The sequence below is a fragment of the Augochlora pura genome, chromosome 10 (genome assembly GCF_028453695.1).
Source record: "Augochlora pura isolate Apur16 chromosome 10, APUR_v2.2.1, whole genome shotgun sequence".
NCBI lineage: Eukaryota > Metazoa > Arthropoda > Insecta > Hymenoptera > Halictidae > Augochlora > Augochlora pura.
In genome coordinates, this window is record NC_135781.1 from 14467732 (window position 1) to 14492491 (window position 24760).

Here is a 24760-nt window from a genome sequence, read left to right on the forward strand (position 1 = left end):
AATTGCAGGGATAATTTTTATTTAATAATATCCTTGGTAATTCGCAATATGCTGCACTATATTTTATTTTATTCTTTTTTCTATATGTACTACAATAATAACGCAAATGCGATACTATATGTAAGTATACATATGCACAGAATAGAATGTCTGTAACTAACAATAATTCACAGACTGCATATTAAAACGCGCGCGCACAAACACACACACAAATATCCAGCATAAATTTCAAAAACCTGGAGCCTCATTTTAAATCGCACTTACCCACTTCTATCATAAATCATAAAGTCCGCAGTTCAATAACTAATCTACAATAAAATACGCTGAAGAAAATAAAAGGAATCGTTGAAAAAATTCGGATGGGAATTAAGGCGATAGAATCAGTTGCTAGTACATATATAATATATATTATATTTCCATAATATATCGGTACATGTACATCCACCTTCCGATAGATACGATAACATCCATTATTGTGTTTTTCAATTTATAATTAGTATGCATAGACGTGGACACGTACATACACGTTTTAAAATTCAATAGGGGAGGAACGTACCTCCAGAATAATTCTTTCTTCTGATCGACAAATCAATTCGAGAAAAGGCTTTGCCGATTAAGACGATCAAAATTGCTCTTAGAAATTTTTCAATGACTATTATACGGTTCGATGGTTGAACAAGAAATGACTCATCCGTGGATAATTTCAACTTTGTAATCTGTCCAGGAGGATAGTTATAGGGTAAATTAGATTGCACCTTTTCCGCATATTTCCTCCTTGTGAGGTTATTTAAAATCTTTTTTTAAAATATGGCTTATATTCGTATATTACAGAATATTTTCAGATTTCTTGGTTAGAAACTGTAGTTATCAAAAATGTGCTTTTCACATTTTTTGTCTGAGTTATTTAAAAAAAAAAATGAAAACTGAATTTGTCGATGTTTCTACTGTAAGTAATAAAGTTACATTTGCTGAGCTTACCGTAAGTGTACATTAACTAATTTTAAACTTTGTTACATCGAAACAATCAGTTTTTAAACCCAGGAACTCCGATTTTAGAGAAAGAAAAAATTGTGATGTACACTTTCCACATTGTTCCAAAATTTTTAAAAAGCCTCCGAGGGGAGAAAATGGACAGAAGAGCGCGCGTAACCTAATTTACCCTGCAACTACGCACTCGAACAAGTTACAGGATCGAAATTTAGCACAGATGATTTTTCTTCGTCAGCTATCGAACGGTATTATAGTCGTTGAAAGACGTCTAAGGGCGATTTTGACCATCTTAATTGGCTACGCCCTTTCAATTATTCTACGTATGTATGTATATACGCGCGTTCATCTCCGCGGGCGACGAATTAGAGGAGATGGAACACTGTCGTCTGGTTGGGAAAAAGTGGCTAGAAGAAACACCAATCAGAGAACAGTGTGCCAATAGAATTTTCGGATTGTCCGTCGAGGGTTCGCCGGACACGTTCGCCGAATTTCTTTCGCTGCGCGAACGGAGATGGCGCGCCTTGAGGCCAGAGAATCGGGACAGAAAAAGTATCCTCGGAATTTACCGCGCTTTGCCTCACCTATGGTAAATTTGTACAAGTTTCTTCTCTACTTAATAAAATCAATCGCAAAGATCGGATGAACGATCGATTCGCCAGGAACTGAAACATAGGAACTCAAGGGAATTTTATCGAAATCCCCGCTACTTCGGCCACTCCACCTGCATCTTTCCGCATTGTTCTACCATATTGACATAATCTTCCAAACGTTCTAAACGATCTTCAAACCAACCAAATAATTTTACATTCGATAAAAAAAAGAGTTTGCTAGTTTGACGACTCTCCGACATTTCATTATCGCCTGCGCAGCGTCTGCCTCCTGGAAGACTGCTTTCTATGTCCATTATCCATTTCGGTTCAATCTGCATCGCTCAACCATGCCAGACTAATCTAGCCAACGTTCTAAACAATCGTCCTGAGCAAAATAATTGAACAATCGATGAAAAGCAGAATTATTCAGCAATGTCGCTTGCGTTTTCTCGTACAACTTTCCGCCATTTTACTATTGCCCGCGCAACGTCTGCCGCCTACAAGATGGTTTTCTATGTCTTCAAATGACCCCTATTCGAACTGCGTCATTGTACCATATTGAATTATTCTAGCAAACGTTCTCGACGATCATTAATCCAATAAAATAATTTTACAATCGATGAAACAAGAAATCTCTCGGCCAAGTCGCTTGCGTTTGCTAGTACGGCAACTCTCCGTCGTGTTATTATCATCCGCGCAAAGTCTGTTGGAAGACAGCTTCCTACGGTCACGAACTTTTCCTCTCTGTACTGAAAGAAATAAAGTTGCAAAGTCCGACTTTGTACCACTCGTCAGTGCTTCGATGGGGTTTCCGTGTTCGCAACATATCGCGAAAGGCCTCCAAGTGGGCGATAAAAAGCAAAGCTCGGACTGTAAACGAAAGACGAGAAGGAATCGTTGCGTCCGCGGGGAAAGATAGAAAAACTTTATTGTCGGAAGAGCTGTTCGAAGAAGAGATGGGCGAGACGGCGGTGGCATTACAATAACAGAAGCCAGTTTGCGCTGTATAATGTCGCGGGTGGAACGAAACGGGAAAGATAAAAACGGAGAATAAACTCGCGGCGAATTTGTTAGCCGAGTATTGTACGCGAGGGAGGTAGATACGAGACGTGCACCGCACGGTAACAAAAACGAAAATGGACAACAGAGAGTAAAAACCATCGTCCAGTTGACTCCGGGATAATTCGCATGAAAAATTCATCTCCTATGGAATTTCTGTTCGATCAATTGACTGATTCGATGATGGAGCGAATAAAACGCGAACAATGGAACTGTTCTAACGTTAGCAGCAATTATTTAAACAAATCCCCATTTGCGCATTTCGCGCGACGTATGCCGTTCGCGTTTCAGTATTTTCGTCTTCTCAGCATAAATATATTCTTGTTGATTTTCTAACGATAACATTCGAAACACGCAAAAATTTGTTGAAATAATCTGCTAAACAAACACTGATTTTAAACAGGAAGGGTTAACACGTTCACTACCACGAACTGAGACACTTCAAACTTCACAAAACAAACGAACTGCTACGATCGTGCAACAATATTAGACGCCAAGCTATTCTTCTATGGAGAGCAAATTCATTAAACAATTTACCATGAGTTTTTAAATATATAATCTTGATGGATAGTGAACGTGTCAACCCTTCGCGCGTAAATCTATCCAACTTATGATATTGTCTTCGATTATCGGTACGTCGTTCGATTTATCAGAAACAAGTCGAAGTTTACATTCACCAAGCTTCAGATGTCGATGCAAGGTGTCTTGTATTTCCGGAAAGATAATAAGAACGAAGAGCACGAAGGATCAGATTTGTGTTTTAGGGTATGAAACGATCGCGAGGAATCAAAGAAACTTCGAGGTAGTCGGTAATTAAATGATGTTGTCGCGAGTTGTGCATCGAATCGAAGGGTCGCTCGGAACAGTGACATTTTAGCCCCATTTCTGGAAGAAGCCGGCCCGCTGGCACCTGCAGTTCGAGCCCCACAGGTTGCATCTGCAGCTGGAACTGTGGCAACAGTCTTTCGGCCGGTGGTCACAGTTTCCGCCCCGTTTTATGCAGGCTCGTCTAAACAGGTAAATCAACGAGGTACGTCTACTCGGGATTAGGGGTATTAGAACAATGCCTTGTCGTGACATCGAGACATCGACACGGGGATGGGAGGGAAGATGGCGGCTGTCTAGTCAACCCTTTCGCATCTCCGGGAAGACATTTTGCGGAGCGACGTTGTTTTCGACACTTGCTGAGAATCAGACCTCGTTTCTTTATCAGAATGTACGTAATACGCACACTTTGTTTTTATCAGACTGGGAATCGTCACGCAACTTTCCATTTTCAATGGCTATTTCGGAATTGAATACAAATCTTTTACATTTAAAGAACTACCTAAAAATTCTTCTAAAAATATTTCAGAACATGCACGTGTCCTAGCATTTTATAACGCGTAAAGTCTATTGGAAAACATACGTCACATCGCTAAATGTCTCAGGATTTCAGTATTTGGGTACACCAGTCAATAGTCCATTCTAAACAAAAAATTATTACCTATTCGATTCACAGAAAGTCATTGTATCAGTTCTCATAATAAATATGGCTTATTTTATTCAAATGTACTTTAGCATTTTCTACTGTATTCATTCATTTAAAAAAAATTTAATTTTGCACGAAATATTAATACATTCGAGTACCGGTGAAAATAATAAAATTTTGAAGCTAGTTGCCGCAATAGTTAAAGCAAGGATAAAAATAATAAAATTTGTTTTGAACTATCAATGTTGCAATGACGTGCTGTATAAGATAAAAAAGATTTTTATCATTTGTATGCTTGCTATACTTGCTTTAATAGAATTTAAAATGACGTGAATACACGTTAGCGGCAACCGAGAATATAATTTTAAATGACATGAATACACGCGTCAGCGATCACAAATGTACAGCAACTTGATCATTTATCAGCGAACTCGTTGGAAACCGACAATAAGCTTGTGAAAGTTACGGTGCGAATAGATTATAGATTCAGATAGTTTTCATTCGTTATGATATCGAAGTAACGCACAAGTTTATTTCACTAATCACAACATGTACTACCACGCAACAAGGGTTAAAAGAGTTTAAGGGGATATATGGATGAGATTCGTGAGAAAGTTAAGACGGGAATGAGCAATAGACGATACAAAGTAAGTAGTAAATACTCACTTTTGTTGACCTGCTCGTAACAGGTTTTCTAAACCGTTGTCTGTATAATCGGTGTCTACATTCTGTAGAGCATAATCTTCTGCAACAAACCAAAAAATGTAATGTTAATAGCTTGGAAAGATTAATTTCAGTGATTTTATTCAACGAGCACGTTTTGAAGCGAAAAATCATTTATTTTCTGCTTTAACCATTAGTCTACTTTGTCATAGTCATGATGAACAGGAATGAAGAAAAGGGCTCAAGTATACAATATTAGTAGAATATCAATTTGAGGCATAAATGACTCCAGTATTGGAGGCTGCGCTTCGGTAGTCGGCCGATTAGACACTTTAAACGCTTTGTTTCTCTACGATTGCAATTTATCGAGACAATTGTTTAAAATACAAACATACAGAATACAGGCAGGTGAGACATACGAGAGAATAAAATATGATAAACGAAAATAGCATCAACTAGTATAGAACTTCATATAAAATATGAAAGAATAAAACACAGTTAGACTATCAAAGAGAATTTTTTGCGCGACAATTTTCATAAGTTAATCAGTAGATAGAATTGCTAGTTTCGTAAGGAAAATTTAAACGGAACACTGTTTTAAATGTCGAATTCTTAAAAGTTAACCGACGAGCGTATCTGCGCGTCTTTTCTATCCGGGAACGGCGCCAGACCATTTATTCTCACCAATCGAAGGAAAAGTCGACCGGATACCTTCGGAAAAGCAATTTGCAGGGTCATCAGGAAGTATCAGTCGGATAATCAATTTTCTAGCAGGAGAAACGTATCGTATAACAATCGATTAATCACCGACCCGGCGAATCGTTTATGGGCTTTTAAAGACCAGCTCTGAAAAGGATGAAAATAAAAAGGGTCCTTTTATCGGAAGTGTTTAATTGTCGCACGAAAATCGCACGGGTGTGACATGTCCCTTGGTTCTTGGTATTTAGGTGACGCATCGTTCCGTGAACAACGACTAAAGAGTTGGGACTACCACAGCACGTTCCGCAAGAATGCAAAGCGGATTACGCGGGACTTGGAATCACCCAAGATATCTGCTTGCACAAAGGTCAAAGGTGTCGTCATGCTGCTACAACTATTTCGTCACCGAGCTAGGTGATCCATGTCAACGTGGGAATTTGTAAAACTTGAATTTTTCTGTGAGATTGCTTTCGTTACCAACAGAATAATCAATTTCTTAGAGACCGATTTATTCCTTTTGGGGTTGATAGAAATCATTGATAATTTTAGATGAGAACTACGAGACAAGAATAGAGACTTCATAACGTTCAACCGAAGTGAACCCAACATTATATCACTCTGGAATAAAATTGATTGATGGAAGCATTCATTGGTACCATCTATCAACAAAATTTCTTTATAACCTATGAAGAAAGAAATAAACAATCATGCTTCACTAGAATTACAAAAATCATTAGCTTTAGTATACGAACATTAAAAATGGAACGATCACAGATCTATTTATTCCGTAAAAAAACAAATAGTACTAAAAGTGCACTATAGACATTGAGAAGCTCTAGTGACGAATGCTGAGTGGCTCCGCATCCAGAATTGTCGGTACTCCCATCGATCAGTGAGGAACCCGTAAAAGCAACGTGACAGAAGCACCACGACATGTTATTGAATTTATGATTCCATGAATCGTTCCGGGATCAGTTTATTCGCATTCATAGAGAGTAGGGCGGAAAGTGGGACGGAAAGCAGATCGTAAAAAGGTCGAATAAAATTCACGGTCGCGGAGTTTTCGTCGTCGTAAAACACGTGCGCGGGGGATTGCGACTGGATAAGGGAATGTGCGTCCCCCGGCAATGTAATATTCATCCCGCGACAGTTCGTCTTGCGTCAACAAGGGGAAAACTTCTAATCAACGAATCAGCTAAGTTCCGAAAAATTATTCTTAGCCTCGATTAATACCCCAGCCAATTTGTCCACAAAATAGTCGGGTTTCGTGATTAATCAGTCGATTAGTTTACCAAATCTAGAATTTGTATTAACATCGACTGAAAATCCTGTAAAAAATTGTTTAAGATAAAATTGTTGAATCTGGTAATCACTGATAATAAGGTTTCGGATAATCGTTCAGTCAACTAATGCAACACATTTTCAATTAAACATTGACAGAAAAATGTGAACGAAATTTTTCCAGATGAAGTACTTGGCCAATCCTCCAGATCAATTACTCCAGAAAAGATTCCTTGATTAGTTCGATCGATTTTAATCCTCAAAATCTTCGGCATGATAATGAAATCTTAAAAAGCAACACTTGAGCCGATGATGTTTTACTAAAACGATTCTACTTTGTTATCGAGCATTGGAACCGAATATCGACTTTTCTGACTGCTGGAAGAAGATTGGCGCAATAGCAAGAAGTGAATTCGCAAGGATACGCGCGTCCTTTAACAAGCACGTTTCGCAGACCCTTTTTGAAAAGCGTGTCACGTAAACCGCCTCCTTAACGGTGCGAATATTAAATACATCGCGTGAAAACCTTGAAGAAAATCTTAAACTCTATTTTCCATCCCCTTCCGTAAAAGCTGGATGCAAAACTGTCCCCATGTAATATTCCCGTGGAATTAATCGCGGCAAATAAATGTCAACATGGCCGCGGCGTGTCTGTCAAAGTATGTAAATCGCAGGAAACTTAATTTCTTAGAGTTTGCTTTTAATTTAGTCATTTAAATGCGTTGGTTTACTTTTGATTAGAGTGAAACGAACACTTGGATGAAATATTACACGATTTAAAAGACCCAGGAAATGTAAAATATATAAGTGAAATATCAAAAATCTATCCCGAAATATTATCAACAATCTCGAATAAAAAATTTAATAAATTAATCTCGCAAACTATAGAATGTAAAATTTGAACAGAATAAGACGCAACTCTCGAGGAAATATTAGTATTCACAGAAGAGATTCTGCATAAGATCACTAATTACTGGATTACAAATCTCCATGCAAATTTTTATAAAATCCAAAATAAGGAACAAATTCAATTTAACGACTAGGAAACTCTTTACTGTAACTGTAAAGCACTGTCGTTGCTGATGTTTATCAATATACAAGATTGCTTAATAAAATAAATAAAATAAAGTCTGCTTAAATAAATGCACAAGGATCCGCGATCTACGACGACGATTTCCAAGGAGAGCGTCATGCTGATTGTTATGTAAAACACCAGTATCAAAGGTTCAGTTTAAAAAAGAAATTATGTACATAATGATAAGTTTCCTCGCGTTAAAAAAATGTGGAAACACCATGAATAAATAAGGATCTGACTGCGATCTGCATTAACATTCTCCGAAGACTCAAAAATATTATATTCCATATAGACTCCAGATACTAAGGTATCAAGGTATAGTTTAAGGAAGAAGTTTCCACCTGTATGAAACCTAGAATCCGGTAAAGAATTCATTAATTCTTGCGAGGCAATACCGATAGGATATACGGAGGCTGCACACGCAATGACAATTCGTTATCTTCACTTCCTCCATTTTCTTGGTCGTCGGTATTCCCATCGACGGCCTCCGGGATTAAGGTAATCCGACGTGACGTCTTCTCCCTCTTACCTTTCCGGACCATCCCCCTACCTCTTTCTCTCTCTCTCTCTCTCTCTCTCTCTCTTTCTCTCTCTCTCTCTTTCTCTCTCTCTCTCTTAGCATTGCCCCGAGGATTTTGCCAATGTTTCAATATTCCCCACGAAATTATGAAACCTTCCAGCGGGTGCTGTCACGAACATTTCTCCGCTGGAGCTGATCGCATCAGACCTAAACTATCGACGAACGTTCGTGATCTGACCACGCGATTTTTCGGATTGATTTTAGCTACTTGTTGCGCGGGATCGAGCAGTGTGCACGAGAGAGATACTGTTATTCAAGTTTATGCTATATTAAATGAAATTCGATTTATTTCTTATTATTCGACGCGAGGTAAAATTTGTTTCAAATTGCGGATTTTAGAGCTGTCAGTCTTAGACTACTTTATAGATTCGTACGAGTCATCGATTTAACGAAGTTGTGACAATAGAAGAACTAATTGTTGAATAATTCCTTAATAACAATTTCTGTTACCTAATCTCTTTACGCCTGTGGTCACGTATGTGTTTATAACGTTTACTTTTCTTAAAATTATAATTACTCGAAGTGTAAAGAAAATAAGAATCAGTTGAGAAACTATTCGCTACAGTATCCTTCAGCAATGCTAACAAAACCTCATCGAATGAAATAAGATGAATGATAAATAAAAAAGAAAATAAATAGATTGTTCCCTACTATAAAAATTCATTCCTGAAGAGGTTAAAGTAACCCTTAAAAATCGTCAAAAGAGATTCTAACGGCAGAGTTTCGCAGTGAGTGTTTTCTATGTGCTCGTTTTTCATAAATACTGCACAATATAACGAATACTTTGTATATAAATATTCAATAATAATTTTCATGTTAATATGAGTATCGAAAATGTCGCGAATTCTTGCAGTTTCTCAGTGCGATCTTATAATGTTGCTAACTGTACCCGCGCCTTCCATAAGCATTTGAAACAATATCTACTTTCTTATAGCTTACATCATGTAGATCTACCTCGGAATTTTTAATAAAATGTGAGCATTAAAAAATAATTATTTCCAATATTTCAAGGTATTGTTAGTTGCCGAATTTATTCTCCAAAAGTGTTGTCCCCAACGCTTACACGGAGTCGAGCAGAATTCCAAGAAGAACGTGGATTCGTTGGATCAACATTTTCGCTTGTTTACGAGAACACAAAATACATTTAATTTCCACCGGACTCAAAAAACGCAGAGAAACATGCTGTAAAATGTATGATCTCGAGAAAGTGGCATTGCAAGTAGAACGCCGATGTTTAACAGATTTTCCATAGCTTAGGAATTTCTGTATCCGTTCAAGAAAATGCATCGAAGAGAATGACTAAGAAGGAGCAGCGTAGTTGACGTAATGAGGCATCCTGATTATTTCGTGATTTACATCCCCGCGGTTGGCACGGCAACGCATAAATTCCGCGCGTACAACGTGCGCGACAAGTTCCGGCATTATGATCGCCTTCATCTTGTCGCACTAAACTCGAATCGCTCACTAAATGTTGTCACCATGTTCACAACTATAAATGACACTGCCAATAGTAGTTATTAATATTTATTTTAAAATAAGCCTTGGATTTTACATATTTATGAGAAAAATGACAACGTGAAACACAAAATAGTGAAATACTGAAGGAATACAAACGGCATATTATTTTTAAATTATTAAAATTATAGACAGAAGAAAATTTTTCACATAAATGCCGTTCACCTACAGTCTAATTATAATAACCTGCAAATTAAAAATACTAGTATGGACAATCATTAATACTGTGAACGATGTAAGTGCATAAGACTTTAATTTAATTCCGAATGATCATTCATTTAATCAATCATTCGATCAATTATAATAACACGTATTATTGTTTGTAATGAAAAATATTTATTAAGACGCTCGCTTCTAGTTATTCCGTATGTAAGTGTGTAAAAATGGATAATGTGTCTCCAGGAGATTTAGCTCATTTGTACCAGGATTATCAATTATGATTTTCACGGGTACTCTTGTGTATTACTAGATTAAGTGCTCATTTAATTCGTTCAAGTTCACCAGTGGGCGATTGTGCATTTTGTTACGTGTCTTGGAGTGAGAGAACCAAGGTTCGATGTAGGGAAGCCCTCGAAATTAATTAAACGCACGTTCAATTAAAGCGCGACGCAAGGGCGATCGCTGCTTGATGCTGCTTCCATTTTACTCGCAATCGTTACTCCTTGCGTAACACATTTCGATCGAGTGCTGATTCCATCGTATCAATTGACTGGCGTCGATAACAATGTAACAGGGAACTTTGTTAAAAGAAATGAACAGCTAGCTAATAATTTCACCGAAGTACTTAATTAGTTACATAAACCTATTCGAACTTCGATCGTTGAGTTTTAAGGTAATTCACAATGACATTTAAATCCCATTCAGTTAAAAATATTGAGACTGTTTGATATGCTTCTTTCCGAAAAAATGGTTAATATTGATTTCAGAGGCAGAATATCGTAATAAATAACCAATATGACAAAAATATTCAGTACTAACTATAGTTTTACTTTCCCAATGTAAATATTTTATTTAAAATTATTAAATGAGATCGAAGTACACCGCTATATTCAGACTGCAGATTTTATGGATCTGTGAGAAGTATAATGTAATAAATGTAAATATTAAAAATATTAAATATCAGGAATTTTATTCATATGAAAATAAATTAATATTTATGCAGCCCCAATACCTTGCAATTAGCGTAGGCAATGTGTATTTTTCATAAAAATTTACAGCTGTATAAAAACGTCAGAAAGAAATGTTAAAAGCATAATGTGATAATGCTCGCTGACTGCAACCCCACTTTTATGAAGCACCGCACGATTTGCAATTCAAACGATTCTATAATAATTCCCTATCCCACCATGGTATGTCTCGTTCGCAAAATTATGACAGATATAAGTTTCGTCACGGTGGTTCCAATGCTATTACTATTCGCCCGGTAAAAATATTATGTGTTTCTCACGCAATGTGTGCGTGTTTTGTATCCTAGAAAGGTATCCGTAACCCCCGGTGACAAATAATCATTAATGAATTAATACGATTAAAGCATGTTAACTCTAGATTATCGCATAACCCCCCAGTTAACCGATTAAACGGAACGTCGATAGCGGCGAGGCGAGTCATCCTATAAAAACGAAATATCGAACTCGACTCTTAGAATAGGCAATATTGTTCCCGGCTTTAAAATAGTAATCATTGTTCGTGGCTCTAATTTTATGCCGCGCGTCTGTCTCGATTACCGTCACGCCGCGCCGGCTTCCACAATTAGAATTGCGGACTGGTTTTAGCTGGAAATCCAATCGAAATTGTCAACTCGAAATACACCCTAATCGCGAGATAGTACACTGTATCCCCAGTGAAAAAATTAATCGAAACCCCAATGTTCAAAAGATTTCATATTTTCAACCAGCTCACAGAACGGTCGCAAAAATTGCAACGCGGAAAATTTGTCCAGAGTCACCAAAACCCGACAAGATTAAGTAAAGTAACTTTTTTGTATGAAATTCGGCTAAATGAATCGTTCTATAATATGACGAATAATTTAACAAAAAAAGATCTGTAAATTTTTGTAGCAATTTAGAAATGAATTCGATAAAAGTGCTGCCAACCAGTATACTTCACAAAATGTTATTTCCTTTTCAATTGCGATAAAAATATTTGCACAAAACGGCAAACGTACAATCCCACTATATAAAATATAAAGAAAATCATAACAGAGGAAGTCCCTTGGAATTTCCGCCCCCATGCAATTTGTTGCAGACCCTACAAACTGCAGGACCACCGAAGGTGTTTCTCCCAGAGGAGCGAAACGGGATGAAAGAAAGTCGTAGAGTGCGCAAAGAACGCAGACCTGCATGGGTCCTAAAAATAAAGCTAACCAAACAACAATTCCTTCAAAGAAATCTTTTGTTACCAGAACCAACAATTACCCCTTTCTCGAACCTTTAGAACAGATTCTATGACAGGAATTCGCGCAATTGAATTTTCATCCCTTATGAAGCACTACCATCTGTTTCACGTGAAAAACGAACAACCCCCCAGCAAAGAACAACCTCATTGCAACCTCACCCCCTCAGAAACTTTGACCGCAAATCCTGTTTTTCGGAGGCCGTTCTCCATTCACGATCCTTCGAAAATGAACAACAAGGGTGGCGCGATACTCACCTTCGTCGTCGATATATGGTATACTCAGGGACTTGCCGGCGAGTAGTAAGAGGTAGTAGTACTTCAACAGTAAATAGAACTCCATGTTTCTCGACGGTGTTCCTCGGTGATGATATTAGCTTCAGGGGTAGTTTAGTCCGTGTGTTCGGTGAAACAATCCTCGTGGATGTTGCGTACCCTTCCCAGTCCGTAGCCGGAGTGCAAGTGAGGTTTCAACACCGGTCCGGTAGCTTATATAGACGCGGGAGGCGTGGCGACTTGCCCCCACGAGGATCTCGTTGCGGAGAGCGAGACCAGAGGATAAGACTTCGGCGAAGTTCTACGGTCGTTGGTGGTGTCTGGACACCGTCCCGATGGTTTCACAGAACATCTGGATCGAAGGGGGATGATGAGCTTCCTGATGGCCAGCTGGACTCTTTCGGAAATGCCTAACCACCCTCTTGCAACGCGACTTCTTCCTAATTTTCTCTCCTTCGATCCTTGAAACTGCTACCCTCATGCCAGTTGTCCGATCAAACGAATCAAGCATCTACAAGGTTGGCTAGACCCAGTCATCTTTTTACTGATTAAATTCGCCATTTTCCTGGTAAAAATTTAACTTCAACTAGTATAGTGGTTGTCAATTTTACCTCCTTTTAGTTTTCAAAATTGCTACCCCTGGAAAAAAATTATTCGATCAGACGAATCAAGAGTGTTTATAAGGTTCGCATTGCAAATTTACCCTTTTCAAAATTAAATTCACCTTTTTGCTTATCGTTCACCTTTCCGCAATCCACTCTTTGCTGCAATAGCACTTACTAACCTTTTCTTTTCCTTCAATCTTAAAAAAATACTGGTCTCCTGGAAAAAATGATGTGACCAAACAGATGAAGCACTTACAGTGTTCTCATAACAAATTTGCCTATTTTCAAATAAAATTTCTCACTTTGCAAATAAAATTCATTCTTTTGTAGGGAAAGTCTACCCTCCATCGCTCATTTTCTCTTCCTGGGTTCTGTAAAAGCACTATCTGTCATAAAAATGATTCCATATTTAATCAAATAGGTCAAATATTTACTACGTTGCGTTTAAAATTTTTGTAACGATAGACGTAAAATGTTTAATTCAAATTACACATAGCTTCATTTACAATGTTTATCCAGTAGCTGCTGCTAGCATTTGCGCAAGCATATTCGCATAACTATTATAACAACCTGTGGAGGCAACAGTTGGAGCAAATTTCATTTCATTAATTATCTCTACCAAATGTTCATGATTTAGAGGATGAGTTAGCGTATTTCTTGCACGATAATTTGTTTTTTTTTTATCCAAATATCCAAACGATCCACTTTAATCTTCGAGCACCCTGCTTAAATTAATACATATTTAAATGAATTCCAACGTCGTTATATTATGGGATTAAATATATATATATTTAAACAAAATGAAAGATCTCATAGTTCTTAAAATGGAAACTGGGTGGATTTTCGCTTGACAAACGTACAAGGATTAATAACTGAAATTTACTTATTTTACATTAATACTTTTCTCAAAATTCATAATGTCGATGGGCAGCTAGCCGAGATTTGTTACTTGAACCATCGACTCACCAGCTTTAGAACGAGCAACTGGTTGCGAAGCAACTGGTACCTTCGATGTGCCTATCACGATTATGTCGCCGGTAACGTGATCTAAAGTTTCTTCGGGTTTCTCGTCCTATCAGCAACTCTAGGTCATAGTTCACACATATCATCCTAGCTTACAATCACTTTTTCAAATCTTCCCCCATCCGTCAAACACTTTTAATAAATTATTTGAATCATAAAAATTTGCACAAATTGTTGCATAATTTCACATTCTCGAAACACTAGATCAAAAATAAAGAAATTTTCTTAGCACTTCGAATCAACAAATTATGTTATTCATTTATATGTTAGATTTTCAAGATATATAATATAAGTGTCAGATTTTTTAAAAATACCTCGCAACATCCGGGAACAGAAAATGGGGACATTTTCACGCCAAGGAACACCCAAGGATCAACAAGCTACACTTTACGCGCCTCTGTTACAAACAATGATTTATTACAGTAATAAAAAGATGAACGTATCAATTTCCAACAGAATCGATTTTTCACAGCATTCGATAAATACTCTAGAACAAAAGTCAGTGTAAACTGCTCTATCCGTGGAAGAAGATTTACCGAGTACTACTGATCCTATTAATATTATTGCCGTTTGCTTCAAATTGTGTAGGAGTCATCGTAGTTTATATAATACAAAATCTCATAGGGTTTTAGTATGAAATTTTGAGGGACGACCTGTTACCTTTAGAAAACAATAAGCCCTTGGCGATGAGTGACTGTAATCACTTTTAGTAACGAAATGGTTATCTAAGCAGAGTTTACAAGCTTGAACGTGGGAAGATAACCAAGGTAATATGAGTATTCTACGGAACCCGCCCCAAAGTTCACTTGGACCTTACGAAATCGATTTTATCACGGTCATCTTACGAAGTCGAGATACCCGAAATCGATTTCGGCACGGTTTGCGACATGAATTCGCAAAATCGATTTCTTAGAAAGCGGAGCTTTGCGAAAAAAAGAATCGATTTTATCGCATCTTGGATGATGAAACACCCCTCATTGAAGTCAAACATGATCGATTGAACCACGCGAACTTCCTAAACTGGAATTTCTCTTCCTAATTTGTGATCGTAGCAGGCTCCTGCAAAAATAATATTTTATTTAGTTAGCGGGTATACCAAACAACCGGGGAGCACGAAACATCACACATCCTGTCACGGTTTGATGAAAAAAGGAGGATTGATCCTACGCGATAGGACGCGATAACGTTCGCACCGGTGGCGGCCGACTATGAATGGCGAAACGACAAAGTTAATATGAGAAAGTGAGAAGAATAGGACAGAATGTCGAAACGTTGCAAACATATGTGCGCGCCCAAAGTAAATAAACGTCCTGGATAATTGCAAATAAACAAGTATGCAAACTGAACGGACATGGAAGCTAAACAAGCATGAGATCGAAACGCAGGCAACGTTATTGTTCGTGATAGGTGAGTTAGATGCCATTAGTTCCTGCACATCCCATATCAGAGCATGTATGCGACCTACGGTATCACTTTGTTATTTAATTATAATACCACCTGTCCTAATGCGAAATGAACATTTCCTGCGGCAGTTGCATAGTACTTGAGCAAAATAAACATTTGCATGCTATGTTTCAAACGAATTTGTATATTATTTTAGTTAATATTTAATACATTCTTAAAATAAGGAATCTATTTTATGAGCCACTAGACTAAATTCCCTGTACATAAAATGCAAAGAGTTATATTGTACAGAAATACTTCAGAAATTTAATTTTTCTGCTAACTAGGGCCTGTTTCTTTATTCTATTCACCATGTTTTACAATCGGCCAAGAAAATTCAGAAACATATTTCCATGTAAGTTGAAGGGCCAAATTAAATATTACTTTTACCTTAACTTCTTCTTCAGTTAAGAAGGGCTAGAAAATGAAATGAGTTCCGCGAACGTTAGTTACGGGAACTTGAACGTCAACTTAATCGAAATTGTTTCACCAAGGGGAAATGATTCTCAGAAGATTTCAGATATAGATCACAGTCCTTGGTAGAACAAAATGAATCGTATTTCATTCGCTTCCACCCTCTGTCTATATTGCTCCAGAGAATAGAATATTGCTCATTTGTCCATGCAGCATCATAGCAGTATGCTAATTTATGGTTGTCAATTCTATTCATAATGTAAACTATAGATAATTGTAGAAGTAAGAATCTGTTGAACTAAACATATTAGCGTAAGAACTTTCTTTCAAATCTAGAGAAATAATTTCTAACAAACTCAAATTGCATAATTACTGTAATAATTCGTTTCATTACCAAATCAAAATAACGCACCTTGCAATGAATCACTGATCACAAATTATTTTTAGTGAACAGGTTTCTGCCTAGATTCTCGCGAGGTAATGTAAGATGGCATAGCTTCGTGAGGGAACTTTGTATCGCAATCTTCGCGATACACCGTTCAGCAGACTTTCATTCACGCGCGAGTGTATTAAAAGTTTAATCGACGTTGATTGAAGTTGCAGCTTGGATCGAAATACCTGGTATAGTTGACTTTTCGATGAACTTCCTTAACTTGATTAATAAGTGATGTAATCTACCGTTAATTAATTCCTTCGCCTCGCTGCGAGACAAGAAAATAGACTTGTAACATTTAAACCTAATTAAAACAAAAATCAATAGAACGCTTGTTTGCGCACAATAAATGTCCGCAAGTCCGGTTCGTAAAAAGATAAAGCTTCAAAGTTCTTTCGAACATTTTAAACTTCTTCTTTATTACATCGCTAATAGAAGTATATTTTATCCGTAGTTTTTCTTTCACTGATCTTTCGTTTCTGTTAGTCGCGTGCAGAAAAATTGCGAACACCTTGCTCCATTCTCGCGTTCCATCGTTAGCGAAAAATCGTTCGACGGTGCGGCTTTCCCTGGTATCCGCGCGCGTTATTAATGATGACAAAATTTCGATATCAGAACAGGATTATAGTATACTCAATATTACAGAAACCGAGCCAGCTTATTTTTTATTTATTTAATGAGTTGCAAATTTTCATGTTTCATCGTTCGCGACAGTATGGACTTCTGGCCGGTTTTACTTTTGCTATTCAAATCATCATATTTTTCTCACTTCTAATTTGCGCGCCTTCAACGAATAAATCGACTTCAAAATACGTTCGTATGAAGTCTTTCACCTTGACCCTGTTCCCACCTCGACAACCATCACATGCCCATTTGTTTGCAGCCATCGATCCGATCCGAGCTCCCTACAGCTGTTTTCGCGCAAAATATAAAGCATCCCGGACAGGTGAAAGAAAAAGAAGAATGGGCTCCATATATCTACTTACGAGTGAAGATGAATCGGAATATTCCGCATGAGGACGCCCCTAGAATGATCTCATTGTGTCATCGGTAATCGTAGGTTCAGTGGCGAAATTACTTATGCAATGCACCGTTTATCGGAGATACGTAATTCAGATTATTCAAGAGACGCTTTCAACGGGAGGCTGAACGAAACCTGTCTGTGGTCGACGCGTGTTAACGAATAAATTCACACGGTGTCGAATATGTGGATGCTCGCTCATGTTTTCAATGACACAAACGATGGAACCGCTTCTGGTTCCGTAACTGTCCCTGGCACTCGACAGCAAAATTTTCCACAAATTTTGAAATATCAGATCGTCATATTCACTGTTCGGCGTGATGTTGCTACTAAGAGTGATTTCTAATTTCTAGTTATTTATGGATCCTTGCAATTAAGTAGCCTTTGACAATAAACTTCACAATTTCAAATCTCATTGAATGTACCTACGAATGTTTGTATATTACGTTGTCGAACTTGATAGTTATTATTAGAAGCTTTCTAGTTGGTTCTTCATCCTTGCAATTAAGAAGCGTATTACAATAAAACGTAGATTTTGTGTATTTATAGGAAAAATAAATAAATGAAATATAAAAACAATGGGAAGATTAAAAGTGTTGAGGAATGAGACATTTTCTTGTGTAAATCGTGCAAAATAGTCTTATTTCATGTAAATTTATGCTTTGAATTGATAAAAGAAGATTATTTTTATTTTGCAACACCGAGAACGATATAAACGACCAAGAAATTGGTGTAAATTAACTAGTTACATCAATGCTCATTAGATCATGTCTGAGCAAAGAAGCTGAAAGTAAAATTAATGAGACAATGGATGTCGTAACTATCGTAACATAATACGATATCTCGAATAGACAGAAAAACATATCGAAATTAACGATCTTATGATATAGCGGGTTTAATGATCCTAAACACAATTAAAATGAACAAATTCACAAAGTTACTCGATATAATTAAAATGTATTGGAGAAATATATTAGGCTCGGGAAAGATCGAAGTTATATAGTGGCAGACAGGATCGAACTGCCTGCAATGGTGAAGATACCCACGCAACACCCACGACCGCGAAGCTGGGGCTCCCGAAAAGGGAAGTTCCTGCTTTAAACATTTTTTTAGCGGGTTTCAGGATACATACGTACTATCTAGGTTTCAAGGGCCGCGCCCGTTACGCCCACTTGCACGGTGTCTCTCAGCGAATAACGAAATTCGTACGTGATCGAAATATGAAAAAGATTCACAATGGCTCAAAAGAACGAGATGGATCGGAAGAATAGGTGAGTTAAAAAACACGACGTGAGGAGAGGTGCAAGAGAAAGCTTCTACACCGTCTCTCGAGAAGGCTATGAATCCGTTGCGTGGGTGGTAACTGATAAGTAGAAAGGGGAGAGTTAAAGGGTAGAGTACAAATTGCTTGCGGTTGAGGAACTATAATAAGAAAGTGCTGTTGAAACGGTGTTAATAATTATCGAGTTGTACTAAGTTTATATTGCACTGAATAATTTTGACTGAATCATTTAAAATCGATTTTGTTTGATTAAAAAAAGGAATAAAACAATGCTAATATATACGAGCCTTCGAACAATTACACACTAAATAGGTGATAGGAAGGTCTAATTTGAGGATTGGAAAAGATTACATTAACTTGGATCTATTATGTTACTAAATTATTTTATATCAAAATGAAATTCGAGTAGGAAATTATTAACAAGGTCTGATCGATAAACCAAAGAAATCGCAGAAAAAGGACTCGAATCGAAGATAAGGGGAAATACATTAAAGAAACCCCATTGAAAAATCGGAGGATCTCGCTCCATTCACGATGAAAAATTTTCGTGCTAAATTCAGACCCGGCGTGTCTATTTTTTAACCCTCCTTAAGAGCCAAGGGTGGAAAGAGATCGAAAGGGGAAGAAAGAGTAGGCGAGGCGCAACAAGAACGCACCTATACCGGAGTAATTTGATGTCGTGTCCTAATTGGCGTTTATAGTACACAGGGGTGCCATGCCTCAGCTCTTGTTATATTTCCCCTATAATGAGCCACGGGAAATCGGAGAATCATTAGGCTTTGAATTTTCTTGCCTTTTCAAACGCCCCATTTTACATCTTATTCGGTCAGACTTGCTGCTTCTTTAATTACTAAAATTACTAAAAAATGTATGCGTTAGCACAATCATAAAAGGGTTATCATTTCATAGATTTAATATTTAGTCGACAACTTCAGTACCTTCTACCACTTTTTCAACACAACCCTATTTGGATCTTTACACTCTTTGTAAGAATTTTTTAATATGTGTCCTCGTATTTTCAAGAATCAAAGAAAATGTTTCTCGAAATAGAAGATGAAACACGCGATTTCATTACGATCTACAAAAAGGATTTCCTCGGAAAGGAAACTGAGAAACGAAAAGAGTACAGACCGAAAACCGCATATGAATTACCTTTAAATCTTTTAAATGGACCGTATCAAAAATGTCTGAACACTCATCGAAAGAATTTATCGTTGCCGTTGGAGAAACAAACTGAAAATCCTGAAGAATATTTAAAGCGAGTAAATAAATTATTATACGAATATTAGTTGAAGTAGACGTTTTACTGTATTATTATATATGTTTCTACATAACTTTTAGAAGAATAATTAATGTCTAGATCCGAGAAAAGCATCAACGTTTGAAGAACGTTTTTCCGGAATCGGTGCCAGATGAGGAGCTAATTGAACAAAACGAAAAAGAGTCGAAGCAAACCGTGTATGGCTTTGATTACTCTAAGGGTTCGACATACTTCACTCAAACATTTGTGATTTTACAGAATAATTGTGAACAGGCTCAGTAATTGTTTATTAACGTAGATGAATATTCACCCCGAGTCAACATATATGGAAGATGGAAAAATATTCCCTTACCGGAAGATTGGGTAATATCAGAGACGATTCAAAGAAAATCCTACAGGAACCCATGGAAAATTGCTTCTGAACTTTTGCTACGTGTCAACAGATATGGAAAACCTCCTGACAATTTAGTTCCGAGTCAAAAGGAGAGAGAAATTCTTCGCATACGGTATAAAATTATTAATTTACTCTATACCAGAATTAATGTTCTAAGTGCTATCTTCCTTTAGAACTGGAGATACAGAGTATGACGTTACAATTACCGCTACTGGAACTAAAATAATTAAAAACAAACAATTTGGAGAACCACTTCCGATTGAACCAAAAATATATGTTAAAGGACCGGACAGTCCGCCTTCTGAATGTTCTCAGATATTAGCGGAAAAGAAACTTGCAATTCCGTCTAATGTGATTTAAATTGGTAATTAATATGCTATAGAAAAAATTATGTTCTACATAATGTTCTTACAATTATAGGGGGAGGAATCATAAGTAAATTACCACAGGAAAGTTATTATAAAACACAACCCGTGTTGCTTTTGTTGTACATATTGAATAACTTTACAAATATATTATTTTTTACTCTCGCCCATCTTAATTATCATTTTACACATAATCACACCCACGCATCACCCACATTATACCATTATAATCTGAATAAATTTTACATTTTTTGTGTTAAAGATTATTTACATACCCATGATTGTAGTTGTGATCATTTCACGATACTTCTTCATGAACACGAGATGTAATCTTTAATAAAAGAGGTACTGTATATTTATTTCGTATAAGATAGTACCAAACATATCCGATTAACTTCTTCACTTATCTGTTAAGAAAAAATTCAACTCAATCCCATAAAAATTGTTGTCAGAATTTTTTTTAAATAATTGAGTTTCTAGAAATGATTGCAGAATAAATTTAATGGATCTGGTATACACTTGCCATCGTACAATTTAAAATAATAATCATTTTCTCTTTATTTGATTTTCTTGTACTCTTCACGAGCTTACAAAACCACTATTTATTTCTTAATTCGTGGTTCATACGTAGGAAAGACAAATCAGTTATTACAATAAAAATCCAATTGTTTGAACGGCTGTATAGCGATGACTTATCCTCTTTAATTAACCGAAGTAGTTAGCAATCAAAAATTAAACGTATTATTTACAATAAGCCACTGCACAAATTAGGTTCAAATTCTTATGATATAATTTTAGTTGGTTAACTATGTCCCATAGAACTTTCCTTCTCATTCGACTAAATTAATTGTACTTGCATTCAAAAATTGTACAAAAAAGTTTCATCAACGCACACGCTTCTTTCGTTCAACCACTTGCGATGGAAGTTAAGGACTAATTCACTTATAAAATCTACACTACGAATGGTACCCAGCACGTAATAATAAATTATAATTCAGTCTCTCGATCCAATGTAACGATACGTTTGTTTGTTATATGAAATTGTACAAACACTTTACACTCGATATGTTACAGTGTAAGTTTCAATATGTATGTACATGTGAATGTATACGTAGAATGTGTGATATTAGCTAAACTATAATACACTTCTTTTTTTTCTATCTTTTGTGAAAATAGTAAAGAAAAATCAATTTTCTGATGAAATTTTCCATTTTATCGTGACACGAACTGTGCAATAATATTATCGAGTTTGTATTCGGCAAAGAGAAGTTAAAAAAAAATATGATACCTAAGGCGCTTTTATATGCGTAATATATACAACTTTAATAACTCCTCACGGCTCTTCCTTGTCCCCGATAATCGTATTTGCACTACTCTTCCAATGAAGATGAGTATTATTTACAAAGATGTTCTTTATGCAAATGTAAGTAGACTGTTATCACTGACACATTTTCCTTTTTTGCTAGTTGTCTTACCCATCCGATCCGATTATTTATCTACAGCAAGCGATTGTTCGATGTAACGATATCATCTTCAGTGATCATGTCCTGAAGAGGAATAGCCGGTTTCTGTAAAAAGAAAATATTTGACCGTTTATAAACTATTTGAGAATGTGTTTATTACTATTTATATTATAAAAACTGTACTCACTTCCATGACAATAGTGGATGCCATATTGTCTGTGTCGTGATACTGCACATCTACATTTGCTGCTGCTATTGCTATAGTACGAACGGTATTGGTGCTGGCCGAAGTTGTGATGTGCTGGGTTATCATGGAGTTTTCACTTGCTCTACTGGAACCATTACACTCTTATATGCGTAAAATATTGAATGAGATACTGTGCTTGCTTTGTACAAAACCAACGCAGGTATTAAGGCACCAACAGACACTTACTTTCGTTTCTTGACTTGACCAGAGTGAAAACGACCGCCTTCACCGCGAATTCTGTTCATTGCATGCCGATGTCGAGACTCGTGGAGGTATTTCTGACAAATAAAATAAAAATTAATTTATTACAAAGAATTTGAGCAGTGATTTCAACAGACGAATCCTGACTTACTGGTCTCTCCTTAGGTATCTTCCCTTCAGCTTCTAATTTGGCGCGAGCTTGACGACGTTTTAATATACGTCTGTATTGCTTCGCATTTACATAGAGAGGTTCTTCTTCAAAAACTTCAGCGTTAGGCAATGCTACCCTTTGAAACTGTGTCTGTCCACTGTTTCCTGGTACCATCTAGTCATAAAAGATTACAATTTGATATTACTAAATCTTTCAGTGAATGCATTAATTTGGGCATAGATTAGACATGGTGAAAATGCATTATGTTGTCGTATTCATGTCACATTCATTGTATACACAATAGAATAAGACAATGCTGACAATAATGTTGCTCTATAGTCACTACAAGTCAGTATAATGTACATACACAGACTATGTAAGTGAAAGAGACATTCTATTAGTACCATGACAACGTTTCCTGCCTGTGAAGCAGTTGCTGTAGGACTTGCTAGAGGCTGTACTGGTGCTGTAGTTGCTGCTGTGGTCGCTGTCTGTGATGTTGTACCAGCAATTTGCATTAGATTTCCATTGATATTAATTACTAAAAATGATTTTCATATTAATAATTACTCTTATAAAACAACCAACAAAAATCCAATGAATTTCGTTACCTGTTGGTTGTGTTTGTTGCACTTGGCCTTCCAATTGCACAGGTTGATAAATGTATGTTTGCCCATCTGGAGTTTGAATGATTTGTGGGGTCTGTGGCTGTTGAATTACAATCTGCTGGCCTGTACTAGTTAAACTAGAGACCGGGACTACTTGTATTTGACCATTAGGTGCTGCGACTTGTATAGCTTGCGGCAACATCATCGCTTGACCTCCTTGACCCATCTGAACAACCTGGACAGTGCCACCAGCTCCGCCAACCACAACAGCTTGACCTTCTCCAAGTTGTTCCATCCTGGGCTCTTCTTACTTCTAAACAAAAGAAATTAACATTACAACAGAAACTAACTAAACAACATATACACAAAGTCAATCAACGAAAATGGCCACTCTACAATTAACATTATATGGTGCAAAAGTTCGGATTCATAGGTACATTCATGCCACAAGTACGACTATGTGTAGAGGTAAACACAATGTATACAGTGCCATGAATCATATATAATACAGTTGCTGTCTTTGTTCCATCGAACGTAGATAAATAAAAATAGCATTCGCCCGTGTATAGGAATTTCGAAAGGTTAAGCTCCTGGGATAGTTCATCAATTTCTCAAATTGCGGTTCACGGTTGCGGTCACCGATAAAGATCGCCAACGTGGCGAGCACACTATGGGTTTGAAAGCCCACGTGCGGAATGTTAGATACGTGGGACTGTGAATCGAGGCCAGGTAGCAATCATCACCTTCTGCTGACCAGAAGACGGTTCCGAAGGATATCGGTACTGCTTTCGCTGGTATGATTAACCTCGTATCCTCGTGAATGTTGAACGCGCGAACGTTGAGGGTCGAAGGATGAGCCGACCCGCAGCGAACAGAACGCGACATGCTCGGCGACGAATGATGCGGATTTCGGACCAGAAACGCTCGTCTCGACAAACATGGCCGTGCAGAAAGGCATTTTCAATGTCGGAAAGACGCGAGCCCGCACTCGAAACGGTTCACAGGACAAGAACACGGTTAATCGTGCAACCGTGCGCGGCCGTACGCGTACCCCGTTGATGTTTGATAATTTGTGGACTTACATTGGATATTTTCGTGGGCACTTTCCCAATGATTGGTCGGCAAATTGAGGACCAATGGTCGACGATAGAGAGTCCTCGGCTCTTGTGTATTGGTGGTACTGAACGGGGGGACCTGCCAGTCCGATAGCAGCCCGATGCCACACCGGTCGATGCCCCTCCGCGCCTCGATGCGCCTAA

General features: G+C 37.3%; 3 protein-coding genes across 10 annotated transcripts; 1 reads left to right on the plus strand and 2 right to left on the minus strand.

Annotated features, from left to right (window-relative positions):
* Positions 1 to 431: 431 nt before the first annotated feature.
* Positions 432 to 12763, minus strand: LOC144476274 (xibalbin-1). Of its 3 annotated transcripts, none has more exons than XM_078192986.1 (3): positions 12573 to 12763; positions 4777 to 4855; positions 432 to 2329 (listed from the first exon to the last, which is right to left on the minus strand). In XM_078192986.1, the coding sequence occupies exons 1-3, from the start codon at positions 12655 to 12657 to the stop codon at positions 2308 to 2310; spliced, it is 186 nt and encodes a 61-aa protein (XP_078049112.1). In that variant the 5' UTR covers positions 12658 to 12763; the 3' UTR covers positions 432 to 2307. The 3 variants fall into 3 exon arrangements, with proteins under 3 accessions (XP_078049112.1, XP_078049111.1, XP_078049110.1); XM_078192985.1 differs by having other exon boundaries at positions 432 to 3648; XM_078192984.1 differs by having other exon boundaries at positions 432 to 3675.
* A 7082-nt stretch (positions 12764 to 19845) lies between these two features.
* Positions 19846 to 20826, plus strand: LOC144476593 (uncharacterized). Its single transcript, XM_078193707.1, has 4 exons — positions 19846 to 20073; positions 20172 to 20292; positions 20371 to 20578; positions 20640 to 20826. The coding sequence occupies exons 1-4, from the start codon at positions 19846 to 19848 to the stop codon at positions 20824 to 20826; spliced, it is 744 nt and encodes a 247-aa protein (XP_078049833.1).
* Positions 20827 to 21364: 538 nt separating this feature from the next.
* Nf-ya (nuclear factor Y-box A) lies at positions 21365 to 24672 on the minus strand. 6 transcript variants are annotated; one of them, XM_078191958.1, is made up of 7 exons: positions 24584 to 24672; positions 23505 to 23814; positions 23298 to 23434; positions 22894 to 23067; positions 22728 to 22819; positions 22482 to 22626; positions 21365 to 22399 (listed from the first exon to the last, which is right to left on the minus strand). In XM_078191958.1, the coding sequence occupies exons 2-7, from the start codon at positions 23794 to 23796 to the stop codon at positions 22328 to 22330; spliced, it is 912 nt and encodes a 303-aa protein (XP_078048084.1). In that variant the 5' UTR covers positions 23797 to 23814; positions 24584 to 24672; the 3' UTR covers positions 21365 to 22327. The 6 variants fall into 6 exon arrangements, with proteins under 6 accessions (XP_078048084.1, XP_078048086.1, XP_078048085.1 ...); XM_078191960.1 differs by having other exon boundaries at positions 23505 to 23811; positions 24584 to 24602; XM_078191959.1 differs by lacking the exon at positions 24584 to 24672 and adding an exon at positions 24245 to 24551 and having other exon boundaries at positions 23505 to 23811.
* Positions 24673 to 24760: the final 88 nt, after the last annotated feature.

What these genes read in the sequence shown, in the direction of transcription:
- LOC144476274 (XM_078192984.1), bottom strand. Translation starts at nt 12,657, where the DNA reads ATGGAGTTCTATTTACTGTTGAAGTACTACTACCTCTTACTACTCGCC. An exon ending in ACCATATATCGACGACGAAG is followed by an intron (nt 4,856 to 12,572) that starts GTGAGTATCGCG and finishes GGTTTGTTGCAG; the next exon opens with AAGATTATGCTCTACAGAAT. An exon ending in TTACGAGCAGGTCAACAAAA is followed by an intron (nt 3,676 to 4,776) that starts GTGAGTATTTAC and finishes AATCCCGAGTAG; the next exon opens with ACGTACCTCGTTGATTTACC.
- LOC144476593 (XM_078193707.1), top strand. Translation starts at nt 19,846, where the DNA reads ATGTTTCTCGAAATAGAAGATGAAACACGCGATTTCATTACGATCTAC. An exon ending in TGGCTTTGATTACTCTAAGG is followed by an intron (nt 20,293 to 20,370) that starts GTTCGACATACT and finishes TTATTAACGTAG; the next exon opens with ATGAATATTCACCCCGAGTC. An exon ending in AGAGAAATTCTTCGCATACG is followed by an intron (nt 20,579 to 20,639) that starts GTATAAAATTAT and finishes ATCTTCCTTTAG; the next exon opens with AACTGGAGATACAGAGTATG.
- Nf-ya (XM_078191958.1), bottom strand. Translation starts at nt 23,796, where the DNA reads ATGGAACAACTTGGAGAAGGTCAAGCTGTTGTGGTTGGCGGAGCTGGT. An exon ending in AGATACCTAAGGAGAGACCA is followed by an intron (nt 22,820 to 22,893) that starts GTAAGTCAGGAT and finishes TTTATTTGTCAG; the next exon opens with AAATACCTCCACGAGTCTCG. An exon ending in CATCCACTATTGTCATGGAA is followed by an intron (nt 22,400 to 22,481) that starts GTGAGTACAGTT and finishes TTCTTTTTACAG; the next exon opens with AAACCGGCTATTCCTCTTCA.